General features: G+C 39.3%; 1 protein-coding gene across 2 annotated transcripts in view; it reads left to right on the top strand.

Moving 5' to 3' along the window:
- The window catches only part of LOC149198765 (cyclin-dependent kinase F-4-like), a 91,242-nt gene that overhangs the window by 4,688 nt on the left and 58,948 nt on the right, over window positions 1-27,606 (top strand). The window contains exons 2-18 of one of the 2 annotated variants that reach the window (XM_089402154.1): window positions 6,819-7,147; window positions 7,289-7,335; window positions 7,607-8,272; window positions 8,560-8,638; window positions 8,795-8,863; window positions 8,979-9,068; window positions 9,186-9,324; window positions 15,898-16,000; window positions 16,097-16,149; window positions 16,276-16,342; window positions 16,470-16,578; window positions 16,790-16,855; window positions 16,964-17,032; window positions 17,133-17,196; window positions 17,387-17,506; window positions 17,644-17,675; window positions 18,090-18,162. In XM_089402154.1, coding sequence (XP_089258280.1) covers window positions 8,265-8,272; window positions 8,560-8,638; window positions 8,795-8,863; window positions 8,979-9,068; window positions 9,186-9,324; window positions 15,898-16,000; window positions 16,097-16,149; window positions 16,276-16,342; window positions 16,470-16,578; window positions 16,790-16,855; window positions 16,964-17,032; window positions 17,133-17,196; window positions 17,387-17,506; window positions 17,644-17,675; window positions 18,090-18,162 — 1,141 coding nt within the window. In that variant the 5' untranslated portion in view covers window positions 6,819-7,147; window positions 7,289-7,335; window positions 7,607-8,264. Of the gene's footprint in view, window positions 1-6,818; window positions 7,154-7,288; window positions 7,336-7,606; window positions 8,273-8,559; window positions 8,639-8,794; window positions 8,864-8,978; window positions 9,069-9,185; window positions 9,325-15,897; window positions 16,001-16,096; window positions 16,150-16,275; window positions 16,343-16,469; window positions 16,579-16,789; window positions 16,856-16,963; window positions 17,033-17,132; window positions 17,197-17,386; window positions 17,507-17,643; window positions 17,676-18,089; window positions 18,163-27,606 lie in introns of both variants that reach the window. The other variant, XM_089402153.1, reaches the window with a different exon arrangement.

Genomic DNA, 27,606 nt, shown 5'->3' with positions numbered 1-27,606 from the left:
GCTAAGGCACATGAGATCTCCAAGACCCATAAATTGTTTGGAGAAATTCCACCCAGATGGAGAGATATTAAAATAATTAATATTTTTAATGGGGTTCCTAAGTCTAAACTTAGGAAAATTAAAATATTAATGTGTATTAATATAATATTGGTGAGAAAGTTCTAAATAATGAGGATCAAGCCATATGTAATCTTAGCTGTTGATTAGGGACTTAATCTTGACCGTTGAATCATCAACAGGAAAAGTATAAGAGGAGGCTTGAGGGTCAGTTAGAGACACACCAAGACACCAAGAGAGATCAGTCAGTTCGATTTTTTGGGGCGAGGTTTACTGAGGAAATCGAACAAGTGATCAGTTGTAGTGAGGGACAGCTCGACAGGAGGTCGAGGAATACATATTAGAGAGGCAGCATAGTGCCGGAAGAGGCAGTGCAGAGCCTTGGAGGGTTGACGCAGAGGCTGAGGAGGCTAGTGCAGAGGACGCAGAGGGTAACGAGCCTGACGCAGAGGTTGTAGAGGCTGACGCTGTTGACGCAGAGGGCTTCAGAGGCTGCGTTGAGGTGATTCAGTGGGACAGACCGTGAGCTAATTGGCTGACACAGAGCTAGAGAGGGTGACGCAATCCCTAAGAGGGTGACATAGGTCCAGAGAGTGCATGGAGCAGCTTTTGCTATCCAGCACAAAGAATAGACAGAGTCATTGTGGGATCGTTCATTCGGTTGCTGATCAATCTGAATATTTGTCTGTGGATAAGGTATTGCTGCCAAGGGTGAGCCATTTCTGGCACCCTAGTTGTATTCAGAATCTGCTTAATAATAAAACCCTCTAATGCTGCATCGGTTTTCCTACATTGTGTTTTTCTGGGGAAGATTGTCCAAAAATGACGGTGTCTCTTGTGTTGTCTCAGTTTATTTTAGTTGATGATCTGCATATTTGTGAAAGCTGCTTTTGTGTTTACTTCGATATTTATGCATATAAATAACTTGTTAATGCAAAGAACAAGTAGGAGATAATAAACCAGAAAATGTAGTAGGGGTTATGATGTGTTAGATTAAGGATTTTTCACATGGTATTAGAGTGATTGCAGATCAAGGAGGACTAAAGACACCAACAAAAGAAATTTGAGGATTTGCAGCAGAGAAGCGTTGTCTCGAGAGACAGTGCTCTTCTAGAGCTGAAGAGGCAAGAGGAGGAGTGACGCAGTGGTAAAAGGGTGACATAGAGGCTCACGTAGAGCCTGCGTCAACATTTTGAGTCAAGGGAAGGGTCAGCGCAGAGGCAGAAGAGGCTCATGCAGAGCCACGTCATCCTTCTCAGCGAGGTAGGATTGACGCAGTTGGTCGGAGGAGCAGATTCAACCTTTATCGTGATTGCGCAGAGCCTAAAAGGCTCATATTCTTCAGTTGCCAAGGCTAAGGGAGTTGTGCAGATTGTGATTTGAAGAGTTGGTGGGACGTTGTTTCTGTCGGTGCAGAACAATGTCTAAGGAGACAGAACCAAGGTAGAGGGAATCACTACCTCGACGGATTTCTAGCCAAGGAATCCAGATCTGAGTTGCAGTTGCAAAGAAGGATTGGAGAGGAGCGGTTCGACAGTTGGCCAGAGGATTTCTAGGAGGGAAATCAGGACTCAGAGGGAGTGTAGAAGAGGAGCGGAGATGGCAGTGAATGGATTGAGGGATCAGGACAGGTTGGACAAGGCTTCCAATTTTGTCATTTGGAAGGCCAGGATCTTGGCAATCTTGGATAAACATTGCATCAAGGACTATACCTTGAGAACCGTAGTAGTCCCAGTTGACACTGATGCTAATGAGAAGTATGAGGAGGCCTAGGCAAAGGTGAAATGCATGATTCTAGATGGGGTCAAGGATCATGTTATACCACATATTGCTGAGAAGAACACAGAAAGAGAAATGTGGGAGACCTTGACCACCTTATACCAGGGCTCTTCCGTACAGCAGAAGATGTTATTAGAGAATCAACTGAGGTCATATCAAACGCAGAAAGGAGAGGAGGTAGATCACTTCCTCCTCAGGTTGCAAGGAATTCACGACCAACTTACTTCTGTGTGGTCTACACCGGATCCAGAGTTTATGGTAAGGATTGCTTTGAATGCAGTGTCCGAGGACAAGGAGACGTTTATCCAAAGCATTTTGGGTAGAGCGACTCTCCCCGGTTGGGAAGAGATGTGGGCAGCGCTTCGAGAGGAAGAGATTAAGAGGTTGACCAAGGTGGGTTGTAGTGGTAAGGGAGTTCAAGTCAAGAAAGAGGAGGATGTGGATGTGGCTCTAGCATCTGTGGGGCAACAAGGGAAGAGGAAGAAGAAGGATATCTCCAAGGCAAGTGGTTCAACTGTTGGGAGCTGGGACATTATGCTTCTCAGTGCCCCAGGAAGAAAGGTAAGGGAGAAGCTTCCGACTCAAAGGCGACTCCAACAAAGGTGGAGAAGGATGTCGAGACTTATGATGATTGTGGCATGAGTGCTCATGCACCTCTAGAGAAGAGGTGGGGAGACACCGAGTTGTAGTCAGAAGGACTACATGCTAGGGGCAGGATCCTTGAGGTGCCCAAACTCTTGGATCACATACGACTACGAGAGCCCTTAAAGACAATAGCATGATGACAGGTGTTGGGTGGAGCAAGGTGTGATGGAGCGCCAAGGCAGTGTTAGAGTGTAGAAATTTGAGGCAACATAGTGTTAGAGTGCGAAAGGCACAGAGGTGTTTGCAACAACGTAGTGGCAGCAGAGGGAGCACAAAATAGAAACAGAGGTAGCTTCAACATCATGAGGCTTCCAGACTGACCAGGATGTCAGTATTTGGGTGAAGTCAGTTACTTACTTCTCGGTAATTGAGTTGCAGTGCAACAATTAGCAGTGGTGGTGCTACGGGTAGCATGAGGCAACATTTTGAGAGGGAGTTGCTGTACAGATGTAGCAGTGGCAGTGTCATGGGCAATAATACAGGAAGCAACAGTGCAGGGGATGTGAGGTAGTAGGCCAAGCATCGACATAGGTACTGATGCAGAGAATTAGTGTGATGTTTTTGTGGTGAAGCATTACTAGAGCACATTCCTCGCTAAGAGGGATTGTTGATTTCTGGTAGCATCGGATGTGCTCTAGCCATGAAAATTGGTGGAGAGGCTAAAGCACATGAGATCTCCAAGACCCATAAATCGTTTGGGGAAATTCCACTCTGATGGAGAGATATTAAAATAATTAATATTTTTAATGTGGTTCCTAAGTCTAAACTTAGGAAAATTAAATATTAATGTGAATTAATATAATATGGGTGAGAAAGTTCTAAATAACAAGGATCAAGCCAGATCTAATCTTAGCTGTTGATTAGGGACTTAATCTCGACTGTTGAATCGTCAACAGGAAAAGGCTTGAGGGTTTGTTGGAGACACACCAAGACACCAAGAGAGATCAGTCAGTTCAATTTTCTGGGGCAAGGTTTGTTAAGGAAATCGAACAAGTGATCAGTTGCAGTGAGGGGAAGCTTGGCAGGAGGCCGAGGAATACATATCAGAGAGGCAACAAAGTGCTAGAAGAGGCAGTGCAGAGCCTTGGAGGGTTGGCGCAGAGGCAGCAAGGGTTGACGCAAAGGCTGAGGAGGCCAGTGCAAAGGACGCAGAGGGTCGTAGAGGATGACGCAGAGGGCTTCAGAGGCCGCGTTGAGGTGATTCAGTGGGATAGACTGAGAGCTGATTGGCTGACGCAGAGCTAAAGAGGGTGATGTAGTCCTGAAGAGGGTGACGCAGTTCCAGAGAGTGCATGGAGCAACTTTTGCCGTCCAACACAAGGAATAGATGGAGTCACTGTGGGATTGTTCATCCGGTTGCTGATCAGGCAGAATATCTGTCTTCGGTTAGAGGTATTGCTGCCAAGGAAATTCTCTTAAGGGCGAGATATTTCTGGCACCCTAGTTGTATTCAGAATCTATTTAATAATAAAACCCTCTATATGCTGCACCGGTTTTCCTGCATTGGGTTTTTCCTGGGGACGATTGTCCAAAAATAATGGTGTCCGTTGTGTTGTCTCAGTTTATTTCAGTTGATGATCTGTATATTTGTGAATGTTGCATTTGTGTTTACTTATATATTTCTGTATATAAATAACTTGTTAATGCAAAGAACAAGTAGGAGATAGTAAACCAGAAAATGCAGTAGGGGTTTTTGATGTGTTAGATTCAAAAATTTTCACAGTTACCTGGTTTAAAGATTGTCTAGACTATAGGAGGTGTCTTAGAGCATCTAAGAAATACCTAAAAGGGGAAAATGGTTTTGTGAAGTGCCATTAAGCTAACTAAGAAGTCTCTTGAAACCAAAATGGATTTGCTCTTGAGGCCTTGTCGATGCAATGGAAAACTAACCAATTGCTAGTTAGAGGATAAGCCTTTGGAGAATAACCTAATTGCAGGGACCAATGTTGCTAGACCCAAGCCCTTAAAATTTTCCTTGAAATATCTTTCCCACAAAACTTACCTACCTAGTGTTTTACCTTGGAAAGAATAAATAACATCTAGGATGATGTTGTTAACAACCACCATCGTAGTAGGTTGTTTTCTCTTCCTTATACATTGTGCATGTGATGATAAAGGCTTCAGATGAGGGGATGGATGCAGTGCGATTGGATATGAGATGTTAATTTTTCTTACCTTAGCAATTTGACAATTAGTTTCGAGCAAAATTACAATTATTGAATAATAACCCAACTAGGGTATTACCAAAGTAAATTCAATGGAAATCAAATTTACTAACTCAATCGCAAAAATGACACAATAGATTTTGCCCAATTAGAGTCCTTCATTAAATAATTTAGAACTTACTTGGGCTCCCTTCTTGGGAAATGGCCTAATTGACGAATTACATACAACACTGGATTTAATCCGCAATTGATCAAACCCCTCCTTGGCTAGTCTAGATCTCCTTGATGCGCCTTCCTCGAACCCAACACACTCAATGAGATGTCTCTCTCAATCTCGTGTTGCTGTATGGTGTCTTCTCCTTTCCCTTAGCCTTGCTTTTATAACTCTACATTGAGCTAAATTGCTAGTCGTAATCTCCAAAGTTGTTGATGGATGAAATTAGATCTCGCCTCACTTGAGATCAAGGGTTGAGATAAAAAAATAGTCACTAAAGTAATGTACTTTACTCTTCCTAAGTTTACTTTAGCTCAATAAGCCAACATAATAATTATGTGTTTTTCCTAAGTCTAACTTAGGCCAAGTTATAAAAACAACTTGCTCACACTAGAGCAAGTATCTAAGTAGATCTTAGGCAACTTCTGCACGCCTAGACACTTAGGTCTATGCATAAGTATTTGCCCAAGCTACAAACATCAACTTAGGAGAGGGTCCAGAGTTTGCACTTCGGACATATGTCACAAGGTTCATCGAACTTTAACCTTGAGGTTTGAATTTTGGCGAACCTTAAAAATATTTTGAGGTTTGACGAACCTCATCGAACCTCATGGCCATTAACCAAGTCCATAGATCAAAACTCATAACCTCATGTCACAACTTAAGCTTGTAATCTATCCTTGCAGTTTCCATGTTCGTGATAGCATTTTTTTTTATTGATGTTGATTTCTTACAATTTTATCCCATATTTCATTTTCAAGTTAATATATCTATACATATAGAAAATGTATATAGACGATCCTAATGGCGAACATTATCTGAACCCCATCAAAAAATTTGAACTTGAACTGAACCTAATCATTGTTGAACCCGAACCATGTGACATTGCTTTGGACTGAGAAGATAAATAGGGAACACTGAAGGGTATAGACGAAAACGATGTAGCTGAAGCAAGGTTTGGAGCTGTGGGAGCTTATGAGAAAGAGTTGGGACTAGGTAAAGCACCAGTTGTTTGTGCTGCCTTTGGAAATGACGAAGAGTGAAAGGAACCAACACAAAGGGCATCTGGAGTAGGAGAGGGAGAGACAGATTGAGGAAGGCCGTAGTTCGATTGAGGATGGAATATGCGGGAATGTGGGGGGGGGGAACCTTCTGGAATAATCCAGAGGTTTCTCCTCCATCGTGCTAGGTGAAAAGTGGTAAGTACGAGGCGAGGTATTGCAGTGATGACACAAACCAGATCTCTTGGTTGTTCTACCTAGAGGACAGGTGGCATCAATACAGCACAGACCTTGCTGCAACTGAGGAACCAACTGAGGAACCCACCGGGGGATTTTAGTAGAGACCTCCATGCCGTAACGAAAACTTGAGGGAAGGTTTGACATGTGAGAGATGCAGAGCCATCAGAGCCTCATATCACATAATATACCTTTTATTTTCACAATATGTGACGTGCAAAGTTTAACAAAAATTCAATGAAGATAGTCCAGAACATGCCACAAGTGTCCACTTCAAAACATAATTTGACTAAGAATACTCAATTCAAGGATAGTCACATAAAGTATAGAAGTAGACTTTAATTTTGAACTGATGCTAAGTTTATAGGTCACATGATCCTATTTTTACTGTTTTACTATATATTTTATGGGAAAGCTCATTTTCATGTAAGATAGTCTGGTATTTGCATATTGTAGAGACTATAACAACTAGGGAGTAATTCGATTGATAATTTAATCTTTTCCTTTTACTCTGTAAAGTTGCTCCTATCTTGACTCCTGTGTAACATATTTTTAGACTTTATGCTGACTGGTGCGTTTCTTATGTGGTTTGTTTGGATTTTGGAATTATGTGGAGATTTAATACTGTGTTTCTGAGGCCATGTTGTTTTTCCTTTTAAATAGAGTTCTGTTGGTGGGTGTTTGAATGTTATATAACTTTAATATTTTGATATTATGCAGTGCTATATTTAAACTGCAAGTTTTGGGACACTTGTGGTACTTACTTTAGAATTTGAGCAGTTCTTGCCACTTGAAGCTGGTCTGTTATCTGCATTGGAACGATTCTATCTTTTGGGAAATGTGGGAAGCATGGAATCTCTCTGCTGTGGATGCTATTGCTACAGAGAGCGGATTACATTATTATCTGGTGTTTGTTTCCGGCACTTTGGTGGTCTGTGCAAGTCTTATTTCACATCTGTTTTTGGCCATACTCACTAGCTACTCGTTCGTCATGCAAGCATGGCAGAAGATCTAACATGAATGCCTGACACTAGTGCTGCTGCAGTATGGTAAAAGTATGCTGTAATTGGTCGTAAGAAGTCTTCACATTTGCATTATCAGGGAATATTTTTTTTTTGATATTTGAATTTCAACATCATAATATTTTGATGCATATATAAATCTGATTCTATTGGGCTTTTTGCATACAGTGTGAGATCGAAGTAATTCAATTTCGACAATTTATATTGTTTCAGTGGTAATAATATAAACCCTGTTGTTTCTTTGAGATGGGTTCTTTATAGTAGCTTTTTCAATCCATTTTTGTATTTGTTGAGTCTGACTGGAAACCAGTATATCTTGGATCTTGCTTCAAATCTTATTTAGTGATGTTTAAGGCTTTAAGCCAGTCATTTTGATGTGTTTGATGGTAGGTTGGAGGCTACTTTGCTTACTGTTTTGAGTATAACATTGCAACTCTTTGTAAACATATCTAATTTGAAGCAATTTCTATTTCTTGATGATTGCAGGGGTTTAACTTCTAGTTAGAACCTTCCTCTTTGTGCATGTTGATCTGCATCCAGACATGGTTGTGGTCAATTTGTCTACTTTAGCAATCATACAACTTTGTCCATTGTGACAAAAGAAAAAGTAAATGAATGAAGAACAGCTGGGAAAGGTGTTGAATTGTTAATATCGTGAAGCATGGCTGGACGAGGTGCAGCAATGAGTTCTGCTATGTTGCAGTTTTAGCGGGCTCTTGTGCTTGCAATAAAAGGATAGTGGGAATGAAGGTGGTCTGATGGCTGTGAAAGCATTTTTCAGAATGCAACCTGATGTGCTTTGTATCCTAGGCTAGTGCAAAGACTTAAGAAATTCTTTTGATGTCTAACAAGGCAGTAAAGAGTTTGTAGTGGTTGACAGAATATTTTCATTGTGATTGGTTTTAGAGCTAAATGTGTAGTTCTGGTTGGATGTTCATGGCTGCTATTCTCCAGCCACTTGGTGAATATCCCATTGCCTCTTTAGCAGTAGATTTGTCAGATTTGTGCACAATCGAAGAATGGAGAGACAGAGACTGGCACTGTTTGGATCTTCCTCTTTGTGACATGTACAATATTCAACAGAATAAGAAATATCTGAGTTTTTATTTCTGAAGTCCATTACGTTACCCTTTTCTAAGCACAAATGGAGCGGTAAGTAATCATTCAAGGGAATGAGTAGTTTGCTAATACTGGCATTACTTTGGCAATGCATTGAATTTTAATGCAAGAGCATTCCTGTTTTTTGGTAAAATGCTGCTACTTACATCAACTGCATACTTCTTGGCATTCCTGTGTTTTGTGCATTTATTGCTTGAAGGACATTCTAGTCGATTTCATGGTTTAGGGTCTTTTCTTTGCTTATAAAGATATAAGATGGCAAATTATATGATGTGTAAATTTTTAAACATCACCACCTTTTGCAATTTATTCTGTTCTAGGTATAAGATCATCAAGCAACTGGGGGATGGCACCTATGGAACTGTTTGGAAGGCTATTAATAGGCAGACCAATGAAATAGTAAGTATTTTATGCTATATGGGACTTTCTAATGAAATTGATGAGGCTTTGATGATATTCTGTCAGTAAGGAATCTAGATTACTGTTGTTGGTTATGATATCTTTTTAAGTTTGGTAATTATATGGATTGTAAAAACTGAATCTATGTTCTTCCAGGTTGCCATTAAGAAAATGAAGAGGAAATTTTATTCTTGGCAGGAATGTATGAATCTTAGAGAAGTGAAGGTAAGAATATTCTGTATGTTCATCAAGATCTATTCTCTTACTGGTTAATGGTAATACATTTTTAATATCTTATTCACAAATACTAATAGCTGTTCTGGTAATTCTTCTGGTTCAGTCTCTACGCAAATTAAATCATCCCAGCATCATAAAGCTCAAGGAGGTTATTAGACAAAGTGACTATTTATATTTTGTATTCGAGTACATGGTAGGTTTTATGTTTAAGTTATTGAAGTAATTATTCTGCAGCCTTGTTATGTACTAGTGATCTAAGGGTGAAGCTCAATGCTTGATAGTAACGATTCTGATTTCACATGCTATATAGGAGTACAATTTGTATCAAATAATAAAAGATAAGGACAAGCTATTACCAGAGTCAAAAATACGCAATTGGTGCTTCCAAGTATTCCAAGGTCTTGCTTATATGCACCATCAAGGGTATTTTCACCGCGATCTTAAACCAGGTAAGAGATTTGTTCCTTTTCGTATAATAGATGATTTGGTTAATCATTAAAATACTAAGGTGAAGAGCTACTTGTAATGCAGTTGCCTGAATTAAATCGTTTACAATGTTAATTCGAAAATGGGATAAAAGACTTCAATTTTGTTGCTAGTTTGAGGATAATTATTTTCTTCTATAGAGTTAACTCTGAAAATGATGGTTGATTGGTCATAGTAGATTGTTGCTTACATCTATTCTGAAATAAAAATTCTATGTATATAGAATGATGGGACTGATACAAATATGTGGACAAAGACTCATTACCAGTGTTGCACTAATCACGATTATATCGTAAAATTGTGATTATATCGTAAAATCGCGAGTTTTTGAAATCCGCGATATTATCGCACTATTAATACATTTTTTTATTTTTTATTTTTTATTTTTTATTATTCGGTGATTTTTATGAAAAAATCGCGATTCGACCTCAAAAAAATCGCTGCCCTTACCAACAGCGCGTTATATAACAGAAAACACGATTTTTTAATTCATTTGCATAGCAGAGAGTGGCATGTTGGCAGCGACGGGATTTTGGAGTGATCTCTTGGTCGTTTGGGAGTTGAATCTGCTGATTGGAGGAGAAAAACGGAGTGAGAGCTAAGGAGGAGACGAATTTTCTCCATCAAACCGGGCACCAACATTTTGTGTTTTGTAACTTTGTTTTGGTTCTTTTTCTATGTTTTTGGTTGGGTTTGGAATCTGGATAACCCATTGTTTATCAAAAGAATTCAATGGGTTATCAAATATTTTTGAATTGATTTGAATCTTGATGGGGTTTTTGTCATTTGATTTTTCATTTTGTTTGTTAAAATTTCTTAAATTGTCAAAAATTCCATGTGTTTTATTTTTGTTATAACTTATGTTACTCATGTATGTAATTTTTTTTAGTTTTTGTACAATGTAAATTGTAAGTTTGTAACTTGTAAATTGTAATCCTTATTTTGCCATAGGTTCACTGAATCACCATTCAACTTCAAGTTCAAAGTTCAAAGTCAAACATGCCAAGGAAATTGGACCCTCTGTGGGAATTTGGTGACCCTGATGGAGGGATTGATAGAATGAACTTGTCTTGGAAGTTGTGTGGGCAGCGTATGTTAGGGGGTGTACAGGTTGAAGTATCACTTTGCTCAAATCCCTGGATTTGATGTAGGGCTTTGCACAAATACAAATCTTGAAATCATCCGAAAATCCATGAGATCATTGGAAAATTTAGAGCACAATAGAGAGGCCAAAGCAGAAATGAAGAAGCAACTAACAAAGTCAGGTGAACAAGGAAGTGGCACTAGTTCTATTTCAGCATCAACCAACCCGGTAGCTGCCTCATCATTTTTTGTTCCTAGAACCACGCCTGGTTTATAGCCATCTATCACTTCAATGATTAAAAAAACTGAGAAAGAACACGCGGACAAGTTGTTGGCCAAATTTCTCCTTTGGAGTGATATTCCTTTCAGCATTGTAAGGAATAATCTATTTTTCCAGCCTTCTGTTGATGCTATTGCAACTGTTGGCCCAGGGTACAAAATCCCTTCTTATCACGACTTTAGAGGCCAGATTCTTCAAAATGAAAAGGTTGACTGCACCAAAAGATTGGAGGAGTTTAGGGAATCATTGGCACAAACATAATGCATTGTGATGTCAGATGGTGGTTGGACTGACCAAAATGGGAGAACCCTTATAAAATTCTTGGTTAGTTGTCCCAAGGGGACTATGTTTATGAAATTTGTTGATGCATCTACACATATCAAAGATGCAAAAACTTTATGTGATTTGCTGGATGTGTTTATTTTGGAGGTGGGTGCAGAACATGTTGTCCAAGTCATAACGGACAATGCTGCAAATTATGTTTCTGCTGGCAGGATGCTTATGGAAAGCCATCCTACTTTACTTTGGACACCTTGTGCTGCACATTGTATTGATTTGATGTTGGAGGACATAGGGAAAATTTCTTTTGTCAAAGATATTGTTGAGTCATCAAAAAGCATTACAAAATTTATATATAATCATATATCTGTGCTTTTAGCTTGATGAGAAAATTCACCAACAACAAAGAGTTGGTTCGCCCTGCCATTACACAGTTTGCCACTAGTTTCATATCTCTTCAATCCCTCTTGAATTCTATGTGGGATGTGAAGAGAATGTTTCTTTCATAGGAGTGACGTGCTTTGACAATGAGCCGAAACCAGAGGGAGAGGCCATATGCAGACTAGTTTCATACCAGGAAGACTTCTGGGCGAGAGTGCAGCAGGTGTGCACCGTTACTGAATCTTTGGTAAAGGTTCTTGATTAGTTGATGGTGAGAAGCCCGTAATGGGCTATTTGTATGAGGCCATGGACACGACAAAAGAATCCATTCGGGCCTACTATGATGATAAGGGAGATGAGGGGTTTCAGAGACAACTCCTCCTATGGGAAGTGATTGATGAACGATGGAACAACACACTCCATCGTCCCATTCATGCTACAGGAATCTACTTAAACCCCGCATTTTCTTATGCATGTGGGTTCGTATTTGATGTTGAGATCATGGATGGATTCTTACCCTGTGTTCAGAGGATGGTGCGATCTCCAGCAGAACGTACAGAAATCTCCAAAGAAATTGAGACATACAGGATGGCAGGTGGCACATTTGGCTTTGACATGGCTATGACTAATAGGAAGACTAAAATGCCACATATTTTTTAGTTTGTTTCAAATTTCATTGTCTCTTCAAGTTCATAACTTCATACTTTGATTCAACTTTCAAATTTCATTTTTTTTCTTATGTTTATTTAAAACTTTATTTGTAATTTTGTTGTAGATGCATGGTGGAGAATGTATGGTGCCAGGGTACCCCTTCTGCAAAAGCTTGCCATTCGAATCCTCAGCCAAACATGTAGCTCCTCAGGATGTGAGCGCAACTGGAGTGTATTTGAAAGAATATCCAACAAGAAGAGCAACAGGTTAATACTTAAAATATTGCAAATTTTCAAATAATTTTTTGAATTCATTAAACAATATTTTTTTTATAATTATTATTTCATGATCTTTGTACTGGTTGGAATCCCAGTGACTTAATGACATGGTTTACGTCTACTACAATCTTCAATTGTGGGTGGGGCAAGTTGAGAGGAAACCTGATATGGAGGCCATCTCATTGGATGGGATTGACACCACTGCTGCATGGAGGGTTGAGGCCAAGAGGCCTCTCATGGAGTCTGCTGATGATTGGTTAGTGCAAGAGGTAGTGGAGGGGGAGGAGGAGTAGGAGGAGGAGGTGACACCACCTACCCGGGCTACCCCTGCCACCAGTAGAGGACGTGGTCTACCTCCTATAGCTTCTACTCCTAGTTCTTCAGCTTTTAGAGCACAACGGAGTCCATTGCCAACTCTGCCAACATCTACATCTAGAGGGAAAGGGAGAGCTATTGCATTTTCTCGCAGGAGGGGTAGAGGAAATCAATAGTATTAGACTTTAGTTGTTTAGTTCATTTCATTGTATATGACATTATGACTCATGATATGACTCATGAGATACATTATATTTTTTGTTGATATTTTGAGGCTGATTTGGGAGTCATGAATCAAGACTTACTATTCAAGACATGATTCACTGTTATGTGTGATGTAGCATAAGAAATGATATTAAACATCTTATATATTAGTTCTTTTATCATATTTATGTGTCAATGTATTTATTTTATGTTGTAGATGCTTTAGATATTAAAAAAATTGAAAAAAAATGAATATTTTTGTATGTTACGATTTTTTCTTGATTTTTACCGATTTTTTTCTCTATTTTTACGATTTTCCCGATTTTTTCCCTGTGCTGATTTAATCTCGATAACGATTAATGCAACATTGCTCGTTACGACCTTAAACTAATTTAATGGTTCTTTTAAATAAACAATGCCACTAGTAAGCAATACACTAACATGAATGCTCCATCCCCAGCCAAAATATTAGAATTGAAGGATTTTTCTTTTAACATTTGGTGTAGGATATGTTGGAGGTTAGAATTCTTTTAGCAAAGATAACTTTCCCTTACCCACTATTTATTTCATTTCCTATAGAGCCCCTGTGTTTTAGAGTTGTTTTCGTGTTTAAAAGGTTTCAACACAGAAACATTGGGGTGGTTAGGAATTCTTAGAAACCTGGTCTAGAATAGGTTGAGTGGACCAATAATCATCTTTATAGTGCCCTTTTGCATGACAATCTATTTGGTAGGGCTATTGCATTTCTTTTAGTGCTGAAATTGATTTACTTTTCAAGGTTACGATTTTCGACACTTCAACGAGTGCCCGCTTCGACTTTACATTTTTGCTTAAGGGGGAAGAGATTGAGATCACGATGCCTACGCCTATTTGGGCTTCATTTGGGCTTCTAGTTTTGTGGCCTTGTTTTAGCAAGTGTAAGACCCTCTATTTATGTCTCATTAATTGATATAACTCCCTTGCTTTCCTTGAGTGGTATTGTTTCTAGAACCAATTTTAGGATCTCTTTTTCAAGCAACACTTCTTGGATTTGATCATCACTTCTACATTCCTTTATTGCCCAAATATTTGGGTACCAAGTTTGCTATATATTAATGGAGCTAAGGCTGAGAGAGCCCAAAACCTTATTCATAGGCACATCATATGATTCAAGCATATGGTCCCCTAGCTATTTGTTGAGGGGGTGTTTAGAGCACATCACTTTTGCCTTTGGGGTCATGTTTCTTTTGGGTTCTTGGCTACGCGAAATTCAGAATTCTAGGGACTCAACATGAGGGGGAGATAGATATTCATACCTTGCGGGCTGCTTTTTTGTGGTCATCAATTCAAGTAGCCCTTTAAATGTGCTTGTGGGTGGTACAGGTGTTCTACTACTTTAGTGGTTGGTGACCTCTCTAAATTATCTACTCCTTTTAGGTACCCTCTAGACATGCTATGGCTTATCTAATTGTGCTTTCGAATTGGGCCATTTGTGAGGACATTTTCCTTCACAACATTTTAGATATGATGGACTTCACACTCGAGCATGCGTGGATGGGCCCCAACTCCATTTTCTTCCTCTGTTTATGGACACTTGAAGACCAACTCAGAGCCCTCCAGGCTAAGAAAATATTTGACTTATCTCCCTCCCACACAGAGTATCTTTCTTGATCTTGGCCTCACCAAATCTCAACAGGGGAAGTCAAGTTGTCAAGGGATCACATTATTGTTGTGTGGAAAGAAGGGAAGTGGGCAGCTATTTGTGATCTCAAGATTGTCCTTTGTGATTCACTCTTGCTCTTGGGCCAAATGATGATGGTCTTGTTTAACTAGGGGTTATGCGAAGGGTAGCTAGCCAACTACATTTTATGATGCAGTTAGGTACCACAACCTCCCTTTCCTCATAGGGACACATGCCAATCCCATGTCGACAACACCCTCTATCAGTGGGTATCACTAGCTTGTTGGGCATGGTTGTGTTGACAAGGGACTAGATTTTTATCATTGGGGAGGGTGGCGGGGATGTTTTACACGAGACTCCCTCCACAATATGGTCACTGTGGTGTCATTAAATGAGCATATCATATTTTTATGGATTGGGTTCCATTGCAACAAGTCCTTTCTTCGAGACAGTCACATTTCAATTTGCTACTTCCCCATAGCCTTGTTGCATTTTGCACCAATGTTGAAAAAATTTGCATTGGCAAAAAATCGGCAAGGGTTTAGAAAACATCTTCTTGGAAACATTAGTGAAAAAATGAGCAAAAATTGGAAAACTATGGGAAACATTAAAAATACACAATATATTCATTTTTTCAACATCGGAAAAAATGAAAAATTGGGAAAAAAATCACTAAAGGAAAAAATTGTGATTTTTTTGGGTTGAAAAATTGCCTGGCAAAAAAAATGATTTTTTTGGCACATCGCTGAAAAATCGGCCATTTTATCAACACTATTTTGCACTACATATAGGGAGTTTGAGGGAGACCCTTTCCTCTTTATGGAGACGTCTTCTACTACTCATTGGAAGGTCATTCTCCTAGGACGGACAGGATCTGACATTTTGTTTCCCTCTCTTGTGCAGCAATGCGATCCTCAGCGACTGGTCCTCTTCTTGAATCACAACATCTTCGCACATATATTTTGCTGGACAACTGGTTGATAGTTTGTAGCTATATATGTAGCTCTGCTTTCTTTTTTTTCTCCTTACTTTCAGTATTGATCGAGTAGTTGTTTTTGCACTCCCATATTGTATTTACACTAGATTGTACTTCTTTGTCCATCTATCTTTTGCTTCTTACTTTCAGTATTGATCAAGTAGTTGATTTTGCACTCCCACATTGTATTTACACTAGATTGTACATCTTTGTCCATCTATCTGCTTTTGTGGTCATTTGTTAAAGAGTGGTAAAACTATACTGTGTTCCATATGTATGGATGTGCCTGTTGGATTGACTCTTTTAAAGGGTGTTGTTCTTGGTTGTTCCATGAAAATATGTTATATAAGTTTACCTTAACATTTTTAATATAGCGATGGCTGTTTGATTGAGGCCATCTTTAATTGCTTTTGTGGGGATGGTTTCCAGAAAATCTACTGGTGACTAAAGATGTCATCAAAATTGCTGATCTTGGTCTTGCTCGTGAGGTTTGCTCGGCACCCCCCTATACAGAATATGTCTCGACAAGATGGTAGGTTTATAGCCTAATTTTATAGCACAATCTAATATCGTCAAAGAGTTTGTTATAATTTTATAACAGAGGCTTATATTGATTTTTTCCTGGCAGGTATCGTGCTCCTGAAGTATTGCTTCAGTCACCATATTATAATAGTGCCACTGGTAAGCATTTTGTGATGGGGATTTGTGGTGTCATTCTCCAAGCTTTATGACGATCTAACATTTTGTGTGGTATCAATATCTTTTGGTGGCTTAATTATTTTTTAATCTAAATTTGAATTATGACAGATATGTGGGCTATGGGGGCCATAATGTCAGAACTTTTCACCTTGCAACCCTTGTTTCCTGGTTCTAGGTATGTGTGAAACATCATTCAAGGTTCAAATGTGGTTTGGTTTGTTCCTTTTGTGCCTTATTTGATTTTAGAAGTATGAAATGGTTGATGGGTCTTTGAAATAATCTTGTTTTGGTGATGAATGCAGTGAAGTAGATGAGATTTACAAGATCTGCAGTGTCATTGGCACTCCTGATCATCGGACATGGCCTGAAGGGCTAAGACTTGCAGCATCTATGAATTACCAATTTCCACAGGTTTGAAAATAAAACCTCTGATTGCTATTATAATCCTGTGTTGTACATTGTCTTAGACTCTACTCCATTGTGGTTACAGAAGTTTTGGCTTTGTATTTTCGCTGCTGCATTTTATTTTCAAAATTGAGTTCATGTTTTTACAGCTGAAGAAGTTATAACAAGATATAACAGACTGACTCAGGGAAGTAATTGTGTTTGGATGATGATGCAGTTTAAGTCCACTGATCTTTCAGTTTTAATACCAACTGCAAGCGAAGAAGCCATTGATCTTATGACTGTAAGTTATCATCATTTTGAAATTTTATTCATTCCCAGATTTATTTTCTTTTTATCCTTGTATAAATTTAGTTTTATATATTCCACTCAACTTATGGAAGTTTTGCAGTCACTGTTGTCATGGGATCCAGCTAAGAGGCCAACTGCAGCTGAATCGCTCCGGCATCCTTTCTTCCAGGTCTAGTAATTTCAGTGGCATTTATCTTGTGTCATGGAAGGCTGCTGCTTCTCTTTTCTGTATGTGTGTCTGAGATTGTGGAAGGCTTTGTATTTTATAGGCTTGCTTCTATGTACCCCCATCCCTACGAATGAGAGAAGCAGTTTTGAAGAACCAATCGCCAGGTTAGTTCTGTTTGTTTTGTGACAGCTAGGTTTGGGTGTTAAGATAACTATTCATACTATCTAGATGAAGATAGGCTTGCAGACCTTTTTTTTGGTTTTAGCTTTTTGTAAGTAAATACCCATTGCCTGAGTGAAAAATTACTCTGAAGGTGGCCATAAGCATACTTCTAAATTTTAATGCTTTGTACAGGACAAGTAGGGAAAGGAGCTTTTGGGGAAAAGCGTGATAACCAAAATTTTGATACTCCATCTTACGCAAAAGCATACAACAGTGTTCCTTTCAGAAAGAGAGATGGTTCTTTAAACCCGAGTAAGTTTATTGAACAGGAGTAACTATCATAATGATACATAATGTGGTTAAGTATCTTCATGGTTTTATAATAAGGTGTAGAGCAAGGTTATTAGTGCGTTGCCTCTTTTTGCTGATCTTTATACTTGTCTTTCCAGATGTTCCACAAAAAGGAGTGATGGAAAAACAGGTAAAACCATATTTATATCATTATATGCTTGTTTATTATTCAATGCAATGATCTTCCTTCAAATGTTTTAATGCCCCATGTGAAAGATTTAGATGGGTCTCCAATCTGAACATGTAGGTACTAGCGTAGAGTGATTAGTTGTAGTTTCCTTCATGCGATTCTTACAAACATGGCTTCATCAGAAGAGTTTAAAAATTCCTTCTGAATTTGGTAAAAAAGAAAGGAGTCAGTGGTCCTTTTTTCCCGAGGATGATGTGAGTGTTAGTTGCACTACTTCGAGGAGTGATTATTTCTAAAATGATTTGCCATTTAGTGATTTATGGATAGAGTGGCACATTAATTTTTAGAAGGATTTCTAGATACAGAAGAGGTTTTTAGTTCTCTCTTGACAAGAAAATTATTGCTTTGTACCAGAATGCAAGTCGTGAGCGGTATGTCATGAGCAATATCAAACAGGGTCACTTACAACATTTCAGCAATACTAAAGGTGCAGATTGATAACCAAACTGGAGTGTTTAATTATTTTACAATTTAACTGAATGTAATTCTTTAACCTTTCACGTGAAACATGTTGTTGATCCCTTCTTTCTTGCCTATTTTCATTTCAAAGAGTTGTTGTGAGCTTTATCTATTGGATGTAGAGGTTTTAGAATGCCATATGGTTGGTGGAAACATTTCTTTGTTGTATCTGAAAACTCAAAACTGAGCAAGTTGCCTTTGATCTCTTCTTTTCTTCTGAGGAAAATATTAAAAGGAGAATACAGAATTTTTTTTCAGGTAATGAAACACATAATACAACAAAAATTGTAAACCAGCAATGTCCAAAGACCAAGATTTTAGCCGCTGATCGAAAACCCACCATTTGAAAACCTACACAGAAGTTCAAAAATTACATAAGCTTCAGCCACTGACTCGAAGACTATTTTAAACATCTGAATATCTAATTACTCGTCTGATCAAATATCAAGTCTAGTTATGGTAGATACTCCATTAAGAAAAATATTCCATCAGCAGAATACCAGGATCTTGTCGCAATCCTAGTTTGGATAATGTGTTAGCTGCAACATTGGTGCTAACTGGTCAGTCTGCAGAGGCTGCTACTTGGTCCTTTTTGGGACCCATTCTTCTTGTTAGGGCATTTAGTTGCATAATGCCCAAACAAGTGGCATGAAAAGCACTTGATCTTGCTGAGATTCTTTTTCTTCTTCTCGCCCTTGGAGCTCGGTTCTCCACAACCATTGTTCGTTTTACCCTTTGACTTGCCCTATTTGCTGGCTAGGGCAAATTTTTCTTATCTTCCCGTGATCCAGATTGAGCTTGTCTACAAATCTCTTTTTGGACACAGTCACCCGATAATCGCTCCCAATATGGAAGTTTTTGTCTGGCACATATTCCATCCATGAAAGCTTGCCACGATATGGTGAAACCCAACAGGGAAATATTCACCAGATCCCTATCTGAAACTCTTCCCTCACTTGGGTAAACTTGGTGATGTAAGACACCACAAAATCTGACTTGGAAATTTCAATGTTCTTGAGCTTGTCCTTAATACCAACTTTCTGGCCTTGCTCGAACCCCGATGAAGACCAATGATGGCTGTCCACTTGGCTTTGGCTGTCTTCTTCCTAGTCAGGGGAGGAATAATGTGGTCTTTGACTCCCTCAAAGATGATTTTTCTTGCCTTGGCATCCTTCTTGTTAGGCTGTAGTCAGGGGAGGAATAATGTGGTCTTTGACTCCCTCAAAGATGATTTTTCTTGCCTTGGCATCCTTCTTGTTAGGCTGAGCCAATTGCTGAGGGTTTGTGGATGCAGCTGGGACATTATCAACAAACTCCCACACCCCTTCTCCTCCAGCACCACTGCTATCCTTTCACACCATGAGTAGAAGTTGGATGCACCGTCCAATTTGTCCTCAAACTTGACCCAGAAACCCTAGCTGCCAAATCGATCTCATAAACTCACTCCCTCTGAAACGCATCACCTGCTCCTGAAGATAAAAATTGTGATCGATCTTCAGTTAGAGGCTATGCTCTGATACCGTGTTAGATTTCCTTAAAACCCAACAACTGATTCACAATTTTCTAAGTGTAAAAATCAGAAATACAAACAGTTGCTGTTTTGGAAGCTTAAGTTGCAAATACATTGGGTTTTTTAACTTAGCATGCACAACTGAAATTAATAATAAATCTTAAGGCAAACACATTCAACACATAGAACACAAGATATACTCAGGAGTCAGGAAATCCAACTCCGGGGAATACTTGCAAACTTTGTGTGTCTTCGGGCAATCTTCGTAAAATTATTTTCAGCAAAAGGGCAATCTTTGTAAAATTTACTGCAATGGAAAACTTCCCTTTCTCTATAGGAAAACACTGATCAACTCCCAAGATAAATCGATCTCCCTACTGCGCACTCAATTTGTCGTACAGCTTGCGCATATCTGCCTATTTGCTCACACGTGCGAGCTGCAAATCTCTCTTCCTGCGAACATCTGTGAGTGGAATAACTGTGCAGAGGTTGTAAGACCAACTCGACCCTCATTTGATCTCCATTTTCTGACCACTGGCTGCAAACTGATCCTATGTTTGGGTGACCCTCATGAAGTAACTAGTAACATTACTAGACCTTGAGATTTGGATGGATTTGAGTTTGTTTCTCAAAATCATCTGCCTGTTTGTGTTGTCACTTTGGAATATCTCCACTAGAGCCTTGAACATATTCTAGGCTGTCTTCTTCTCTACCAAGCGAGGGATGAAATGATCCTTCACGATATCCATGATGACCTGCTGAGCTTTAATGTCCTTTTCATGGGCTGCTTGTTGCGTTGCATTTGTAGATGGTTTAATTTGCTTATCAACAATCTCCCAAAAGTCATTTTTTTCAGCAGCAACATACCCCTTGCCTTCCAGCTCCATCTATCCGGTCTTCAAACCTGACACTGGCAATTGCCATTTCTAGGTCTGATAACTTTTCTGCCTTGTGCCATTTTTCTAGCACCCACAAGAATAAAAAAGTTCTGGTTTGTAGATCTGCTAAGATCTCCTCACGGATCTGTGTTCTGGTCCTTTAAAAGACCCACAAAAAAATTTTGTGCCAAAATATTTAGTGGTACGGTCTCTCTCTCTCTTATGAAGAATGACCTTTGCCAGTCACTGCTGGCAAATTTGGTTACTCAGCGACTTTTCTGGCTGTTGTATCACTCTGTATATTGATTCCTGTGTAGCTGTATGGTTTTATACAGTGCATACTGTGCCCGGAAATTTGAATCGCTTTTCTGTACATTGCTTCCTTTATATCTGTATGGTTTTGTACAATGCACACTGTGCCTTGCATTGCCTTGCTGTTCGACTGTGTACAATTTAAACTGGTAGCTTCTTGTACAATGACTGCTGCTTCTGTCTTCCGTACAGCCGGTACTCTGCACTCTTAACTTTCCTCTCGTGTGGCTGCTCTGACGGTCGTGGCTCCATACCCTGTGTGGTTGTTGGCTGTTGGCAGCTATCTTTTTTTTCAATATTCTTTTAACTGTCCAAGAAAAAAGTTTTATTCCTCTTCTTTGTTACATCTAAAGTTCTTTTTTAATTCAGCACCCAGGCCCCCCCCTCCTCCTTGCATGTGTGATCCTCAAGCTTCTGGTGGTTCATGTATGGCATCATATGAGCACCTCCCCTTTAACTTTTCCTCCGCTGCTCAGGTTTTTACTTTTGCTCATGACATGGTTGGCCTATGAGGTGTCCGCTAAAGTCTCCCTGCTTTGTATGTTGTATGGCCAATTGCTGTCTATGCTCCTGCAATCCCGTGATCCTTCTTCAGCTGTGTCCTGTCTTAAATATGTGCAACTAGAGACTGTTCTTCCCTAAGAGAAAATGCAGTGATGCCATGTTAATTTTCCTAACCCCAACAAGCTGGCTAATTATTTCCTAGTAGATTCCTTGCATAAAATTTAATTATATGCAGATCTACTTAATAAAAAGCATGGCTGAGATTTTAACATGTAAATAAAATATATAACAGCAGAAACAAACATTAACCAATCTAATACACTTGTACACATAAATTTCTGTCCTTCAAATCTGCTATTTCATTAATAATAATGTATAGCATACAAGGGTCAATTTCTTTAATAGTTAAAGTATTTTTTTTGGTTTTTAAATATTTGGAATGAAAGCATGGGAAACTCAGGAGTACTTTACCGCATTTCGGGGATGGTAAATCAGATAAATCATCGGCCTTGATTACGGGGCCACATCCCGAGGGAATCGAAGAGAGTCGAGCCCGTAACCCGCAACAGCTAGCTACAATATCAAAGAACTTCATGTCTGGCTCTAGACCTGTGCAGAAGTACCTGTTTGACCTACGAACAACAACAGTTCTGCTTATCCCCGTAAGGCCCATATATTTAATATAGATAAAGAATGGTTTCTACCTTTACTATATAGGTTTGTGCGTAGACTTGATAATAATAACGAAATAATTTTTTAGACATAGACTGTGGTTCCATTCTGTAACAAGGCTCCTCTAGATGAATCAATGAAAGACGATTCGAACTTGGGAAGCCTTTTTTCAATCTCCTATAGCAGAAATATGGCATACCCACTACAACTACTTATCTATCTAGAAGAATAAGTAGCAACATGCTGCCCACCAACAGAAGACCCAAAGGGGCATTCATCATCATTAACATGACAGACATTGTTGGAAGAAGATCCTAATGAGAGGTCAACGATAATGCACTCAAGGGTGTCGTAGTCCTCATCTTCATTGTTCACACCCCACAGGTTGAAGGTTTGATTTTACAATCTTCGTTCAAGAGATAAGGCAAATATTCAGTTGACTTTAAACATTCTTTTGCCTTTGTTGATGCATGTTTGTTTCTCTTCGCCCAAAGGATGAACTCATAAATACATTGGTTTGATTATTCTCTTGAAGAGTTGGCAACTTTTTAACTTTCCTTGAAACTCTGCAACTACGTAGATGAATAACTGAAAATGATGCACCTAAATACTGAATCCAAATTTACTTTCATTGAGATACAAAGTTTCATAACAAACTATAAGCAGTGGAAAAATAATCGAGAGATAAAAACACAATCACACAAATTGACACACTTGTTTACCCATGGAACCCAATATGGAAAATTGTTTTTTTTGTTGTTGTGGTATTTTATTGCTTTTTCTTGAACAATTGGATCTATTACAAAGCAATCTGTCTCTGAGAAAGTGTTATGCTTCTTCTCACTAATCTCAAGTGATATAATTGATCTCGGTCTGCCCTGATCACTGCTTGATCTTGGTCCTCTAGCACACAACTGTTCCCCTTCTGAAGCCTTGACTTGTCGTGTGCCTTGCCTGATCCCAAATCCTACTTCCTTGCACATTGAAGCCCCTATCTCCTTGCGCACTTCTCCTATTTCCCTAGCGCAGAAGGGAGCTCCTATTTCTTAGCACACATCCCTATTACTTAGCGCACTTGTGACTCCTATTCTTTAGCGCAATTCAACTCCTAAACATTGCACACTTACTCAAATTTTCACATACACACAATCTCCTAAATCCTTGCGCATAATTGATGCTCAATTTTGCGCTCTCCACAATCAAAGACATCTCACAAACTAGTGTCAATTATGTGCCTTCGTCCTTCTCTTTATAGGCCCAATTTGAGTATGCAACGAAGGCCTAGTTCAATTTTAGAAGTTGGGTTCTGATAGCGAGATAAGTGAGAGTGATAATCTTTCTCTCTCCCATCAACACTTGTTTCAACTTGTTCTTCCTTCAATCAAGACTAAAGACTAACTCGCTCTAACTGAGCTTATAACTGCCACCTCATTTTGTAGTCAAACTAATGAAGCCTCCACTTAACTAAAGCTCCAACTCTACTCATGCTATCTTGATGATCATTCTAGTAAATTGGAAATAAACTCATCCTAATTGAATTCTAACTCATAAGCTCGCTCATGCTAGAGAGACAAATTGTGGTCTTCACTGGTTAAGGAACATTCCCAAAGACCTTTACTCGCTACATTTTCAACACTCCTTCTTAGCACGGAAGGTACTTTTGGAAGAACCTCCTTCACTTGGATCTGTCTCGCACACCACCACGTTATCCGCTGTTGTATTTGACCCCTTTGAATTAGAAGACTTCCTTGCTTCTTGCTGTGTAATCTGATATGAAGACATGTTCCTTCCAACCATGCTCCTAGGATCCTAATATTGAGCATCTAACAATGTCATATCATACCAGTTGAGGCTCTTGGTAGTACCTAAAGAATCACTCTTCCTTGCCACCTGCTCCCTCTCAACAACTAACACTGTTCTTACATCCAAGACACTGGCCTTGTACTTCTCCACACTTCCATTTGCTCCATGCTTCACCTTGTACACCCATCATGAGCCTACTATTGATTTTCCCTTTGGGTGTGGCACAATCTCCCAGACATCGTTCTTCATGATGGAGGAATATTCCTCCACCATGGCATCTTGCCAAACTTGCTGAGAGGCTGCCTCCTCATAACAAGAAGGCTTTGAGTCTATCAACTCAGTCATCAATGCCATATACCTGGTGTACCTCTGTGGCTGCTTGCTCTGTCGAGCATAGAGCTAGGAGTCTCAACTCGCTCTTGGGCCTCTTGATCGGCTGACTTGGCTCTCCTCCTCCACGTGCTACAAGTCACTGACTGAGTGGTTGACTCCACTTGTCTGTGTCTCTTTTATCGGTCTTGTGCCAACTCTTGGTCATCTTGCTGTGCGACCCTCTTGCCATGTAGCTGAGACTCAATTTGCGATACTAGTTGAGGCTCCTTCTTGGGAGCGAGTAGCTCCTCCTTAGGTGCTTGAATATGTTGTTGCTCCAAGGACTCTTTTGGAGCTTTGCTTTCCTCTAACCTTATGTCTCTACTCTGCGCATTTCCTGCCTTACTGTTGAAGGTCGTGCCGCTCTCAACCTGTAGCAGGTACAAATTCTTCATCCTCACATCTATATGCTTCATACATCTAGAAGCTAAGTGTTTGAGGTAAGCCTTACCTCTATTGAAGATGACATCACAACCCTTATCCTCTTGGGTAGCAACAAAAACAAGATTGTTCTTCAGGTTTGGAACATAGAGGATATCCCTGAGATGAAGGGAGCTACCTGACTCCCCCTTAAAATTGACAATACAAACTCCCTTAGTCGTGTACTTGCCATCATCTCCTAGCTCAATGTAAAATTGCATGTCCTTCTCCTTTAGGTGGTTGACGTATTCCTTATTCCTTGTCATATGGACGGATGCTCTAGAATCAATATACCATTTGATGTTGCCTGCTGAGCTTGCCATGCAAGCTATCAATGAGAAATCTTTCTTGAATTGAGAGGAAAACACATCTACCTCAGTTGATGCGGCTACATGATCCTTGTTGTACTCCTTTCGATTATGACACTTAGTGGCATAGTGCCTGAACTTGTGGCAATGGAAGCACTTGATCTTGCCCAAATCCTCCTTATTCTTCTTCTTGCCCTTCTGATTGGACTTGGCCTCTCCTTGGCCCTTCTTTGCCTTGGCTTTGCTACCTTTGCTTGCCATGGAAAAGTTATCGTCATCCTCTGTCAGAGATGATCTCCCAACTCTCATCTCTCATCGGATTTCTTCTTGACTAAAATTTGACCACAACCTTTCCCACCTGGGAATATTCTCTTTGCCATTGACTGCATCCTGGAAATTCTCCCAAGACAGTTGAAGTTCTAGATGGGCTAGACTCCCAAGTTCACTGTCTACTACAATGTCGCCCACTCCAGCTAGCTTGTCCTGAACATGGGTGAACTTGGAAAGATACGTAATGATGGGCTCTCCTTTGTTCATCTAGATACTTCTTAACTTCTCCTTCAAGGCAAGCTTCTTGACATCAGTGGAACCGTGATACAAATCTAAGATGGATTTCCACATTTCATATGCTGTCTTCTTTTGTCGAAGATGAGGGATAATAGGGTCTCTGACCCCCTCGAGAATGATCCTCATTGCCTTGGTGTCATTCTTGTTATGCTGGATCAATTGTTGGGCATCTTAAGGTGGCACTATTTGATTCTTTGCAAATTCTGGCACCCAATTATCCCCTAACACCACTGAGATTCGCTCCTTCCTTGAGCAAAAGTTCGAGGCTCCCTCTAAATTCAGCCCAATTGCTGAAAGGTTGTTTCAATGCTTTCTTCTTCATCTTCAAAAGTTTCCATGTCCTTTCCTACATCTTCTCTTTCAACTATAACTGTAACTAGACTGTTGTCTTGTTTACCTGCACATTAAAAATCAATGTTAAAAACATCTTCATTAAAGCTTTCTCTGCTTCTTTCTTCTTTGCCTCTTCAATTGTATTGAGGCTATATTTTACTGTTATGCAGTTAGTGGATATTCTCATCAAAGTCATCATTATCAACCACAAGCAAGCCACAAAGATTCAGCGTTCAACGTAATATTGTTGTGGCCATGATTGAGAAAGTCGAGAAGCCATTTTGACTAGTCTAAGGTAGAGTCGATAACGAGCAATTGTTCCTTTTTGTTTGGTGAGTCGTTTTGAGCAAAGTTGCCATCCAATTAGAATTGCGGTTGTTCTTTTGAGTGCAACCTCGATCCACAATTTTTTTGGTCATTAATTGCAGTCGCAACAAAGTGAGAGCCTTTGTTCATCCAGATACTGCTTAACTTCTCCTTTAAGGCAAGCTTCTTGACATCAGTGGAATCTTGATACAGATCAAAGATGGATTTCCACATTTCATATGCTATCTTCTTCTGTCAGAGATGAGGGATAATAAGGTCTCTGACCCCCTCAAGAATGATCCTCATTGCCTTGTGTCATTCTTGTTATGCTGGATCAATTGTTGGGCATCTTGAGGTGGCACTATTTGATTCTTTGCAAAATCTAGCACCCAATTATCCCCTAACACCATTGAGATTCACTCCTTCCTTGAGTAGAAGTTCGAGGCTCCCTCTAAGTTCAACCCATTTGCTGAAAGGTTGTTTCAATTCTTTCTTCTTCATCTTCAGAAGCTTCCATGTCCTTTCTTACATCTTTTTCTTCATCTTCTCTTTCAACTATAACTGTAACTAGACTGTTGTCTTGCTTACTTGCACATTAAAAATCAATGATAAAAACATCTTCATTTTGCTCTACAGTGAAAGCTTTATGTGCTTCTTCTTTCTACTTTGCCTCTTCAATTGTATTGAGGCTATATTTTAATGTTATGCAGTTAGTGGATATTCTCATCAAAGTCATCAATGTCAAACACAAGCAAGCCATTCTGATTAGTCTAAGGTAGAGTCGATAACAAGCAATTGTTCCTTTTTGTTTGGTGAGTTTTTGTGAGCAAAGTTGCCATCTAATTAGATTTGCGGATGTTCTTTCGAGTGCAATCTCGATCAACAATTTTAGTCGTTAATTGCAGTCACAACAAAGTGAGTTTTAAGTTTTGGAGCTTTTGTTTTAAGTGGATTGGCATTTTAAAAAGCTTATATTTGTTTTTTAATTGGTATATTGTGAAAGATTCGTTGGGGAGTTTTATTTAAAAGAGAATTTATTCTTATTCTTATTTGAAAAAGGAGTTTATAATTTTATTTTATTGTTATTTAAAGAGATTAGTAAACATTATTTTTTTGGGGGGGCGATATGGAAAGAACACTGATGCAATAAGGAGAGAAGATAGAAAATAAAAGAAAGACTATAGTCTTGGGTCGCAAAGCAAGATTGAAGCAAACCAAGAAAATAAATTGAAAGGAAGAGCCAGAGTATTTCGAAGAGCTCACAGAGGTTTTTTTCGTAGTCGAGGCACCTAAAAGACGAGCAGATGAAGTAGAACAATTCGAAGATGAATGGATTGGGATGGTTTTGGTAACACTTCCAAAATTTATCGATAAAAAAATTGATTTTTGGGCTTGTCAAAATGAATTGCTCTCTGCTCACTATTTGC

This window comes from Pinus tabuliformis, chromosome 2_1 (assembly GCF_031772625.1).
Source record: "Pinus tabuliformis cultivar Carrire ecotype Pingquan chromosome 2_1, CPIR1, whole genome shotgun sequence".
NCBI lineage: Eukaryota > Viridiplantae > Streptophyta > Pinopsida > Pinales > Pinaceae > Pinus > Pinus tabuliformis.
The sequence above is the reverse complement of the archived record's forward strand: the minus strand, read 5'-3'. Positions and strand labels throughout refer to the sequence as shown.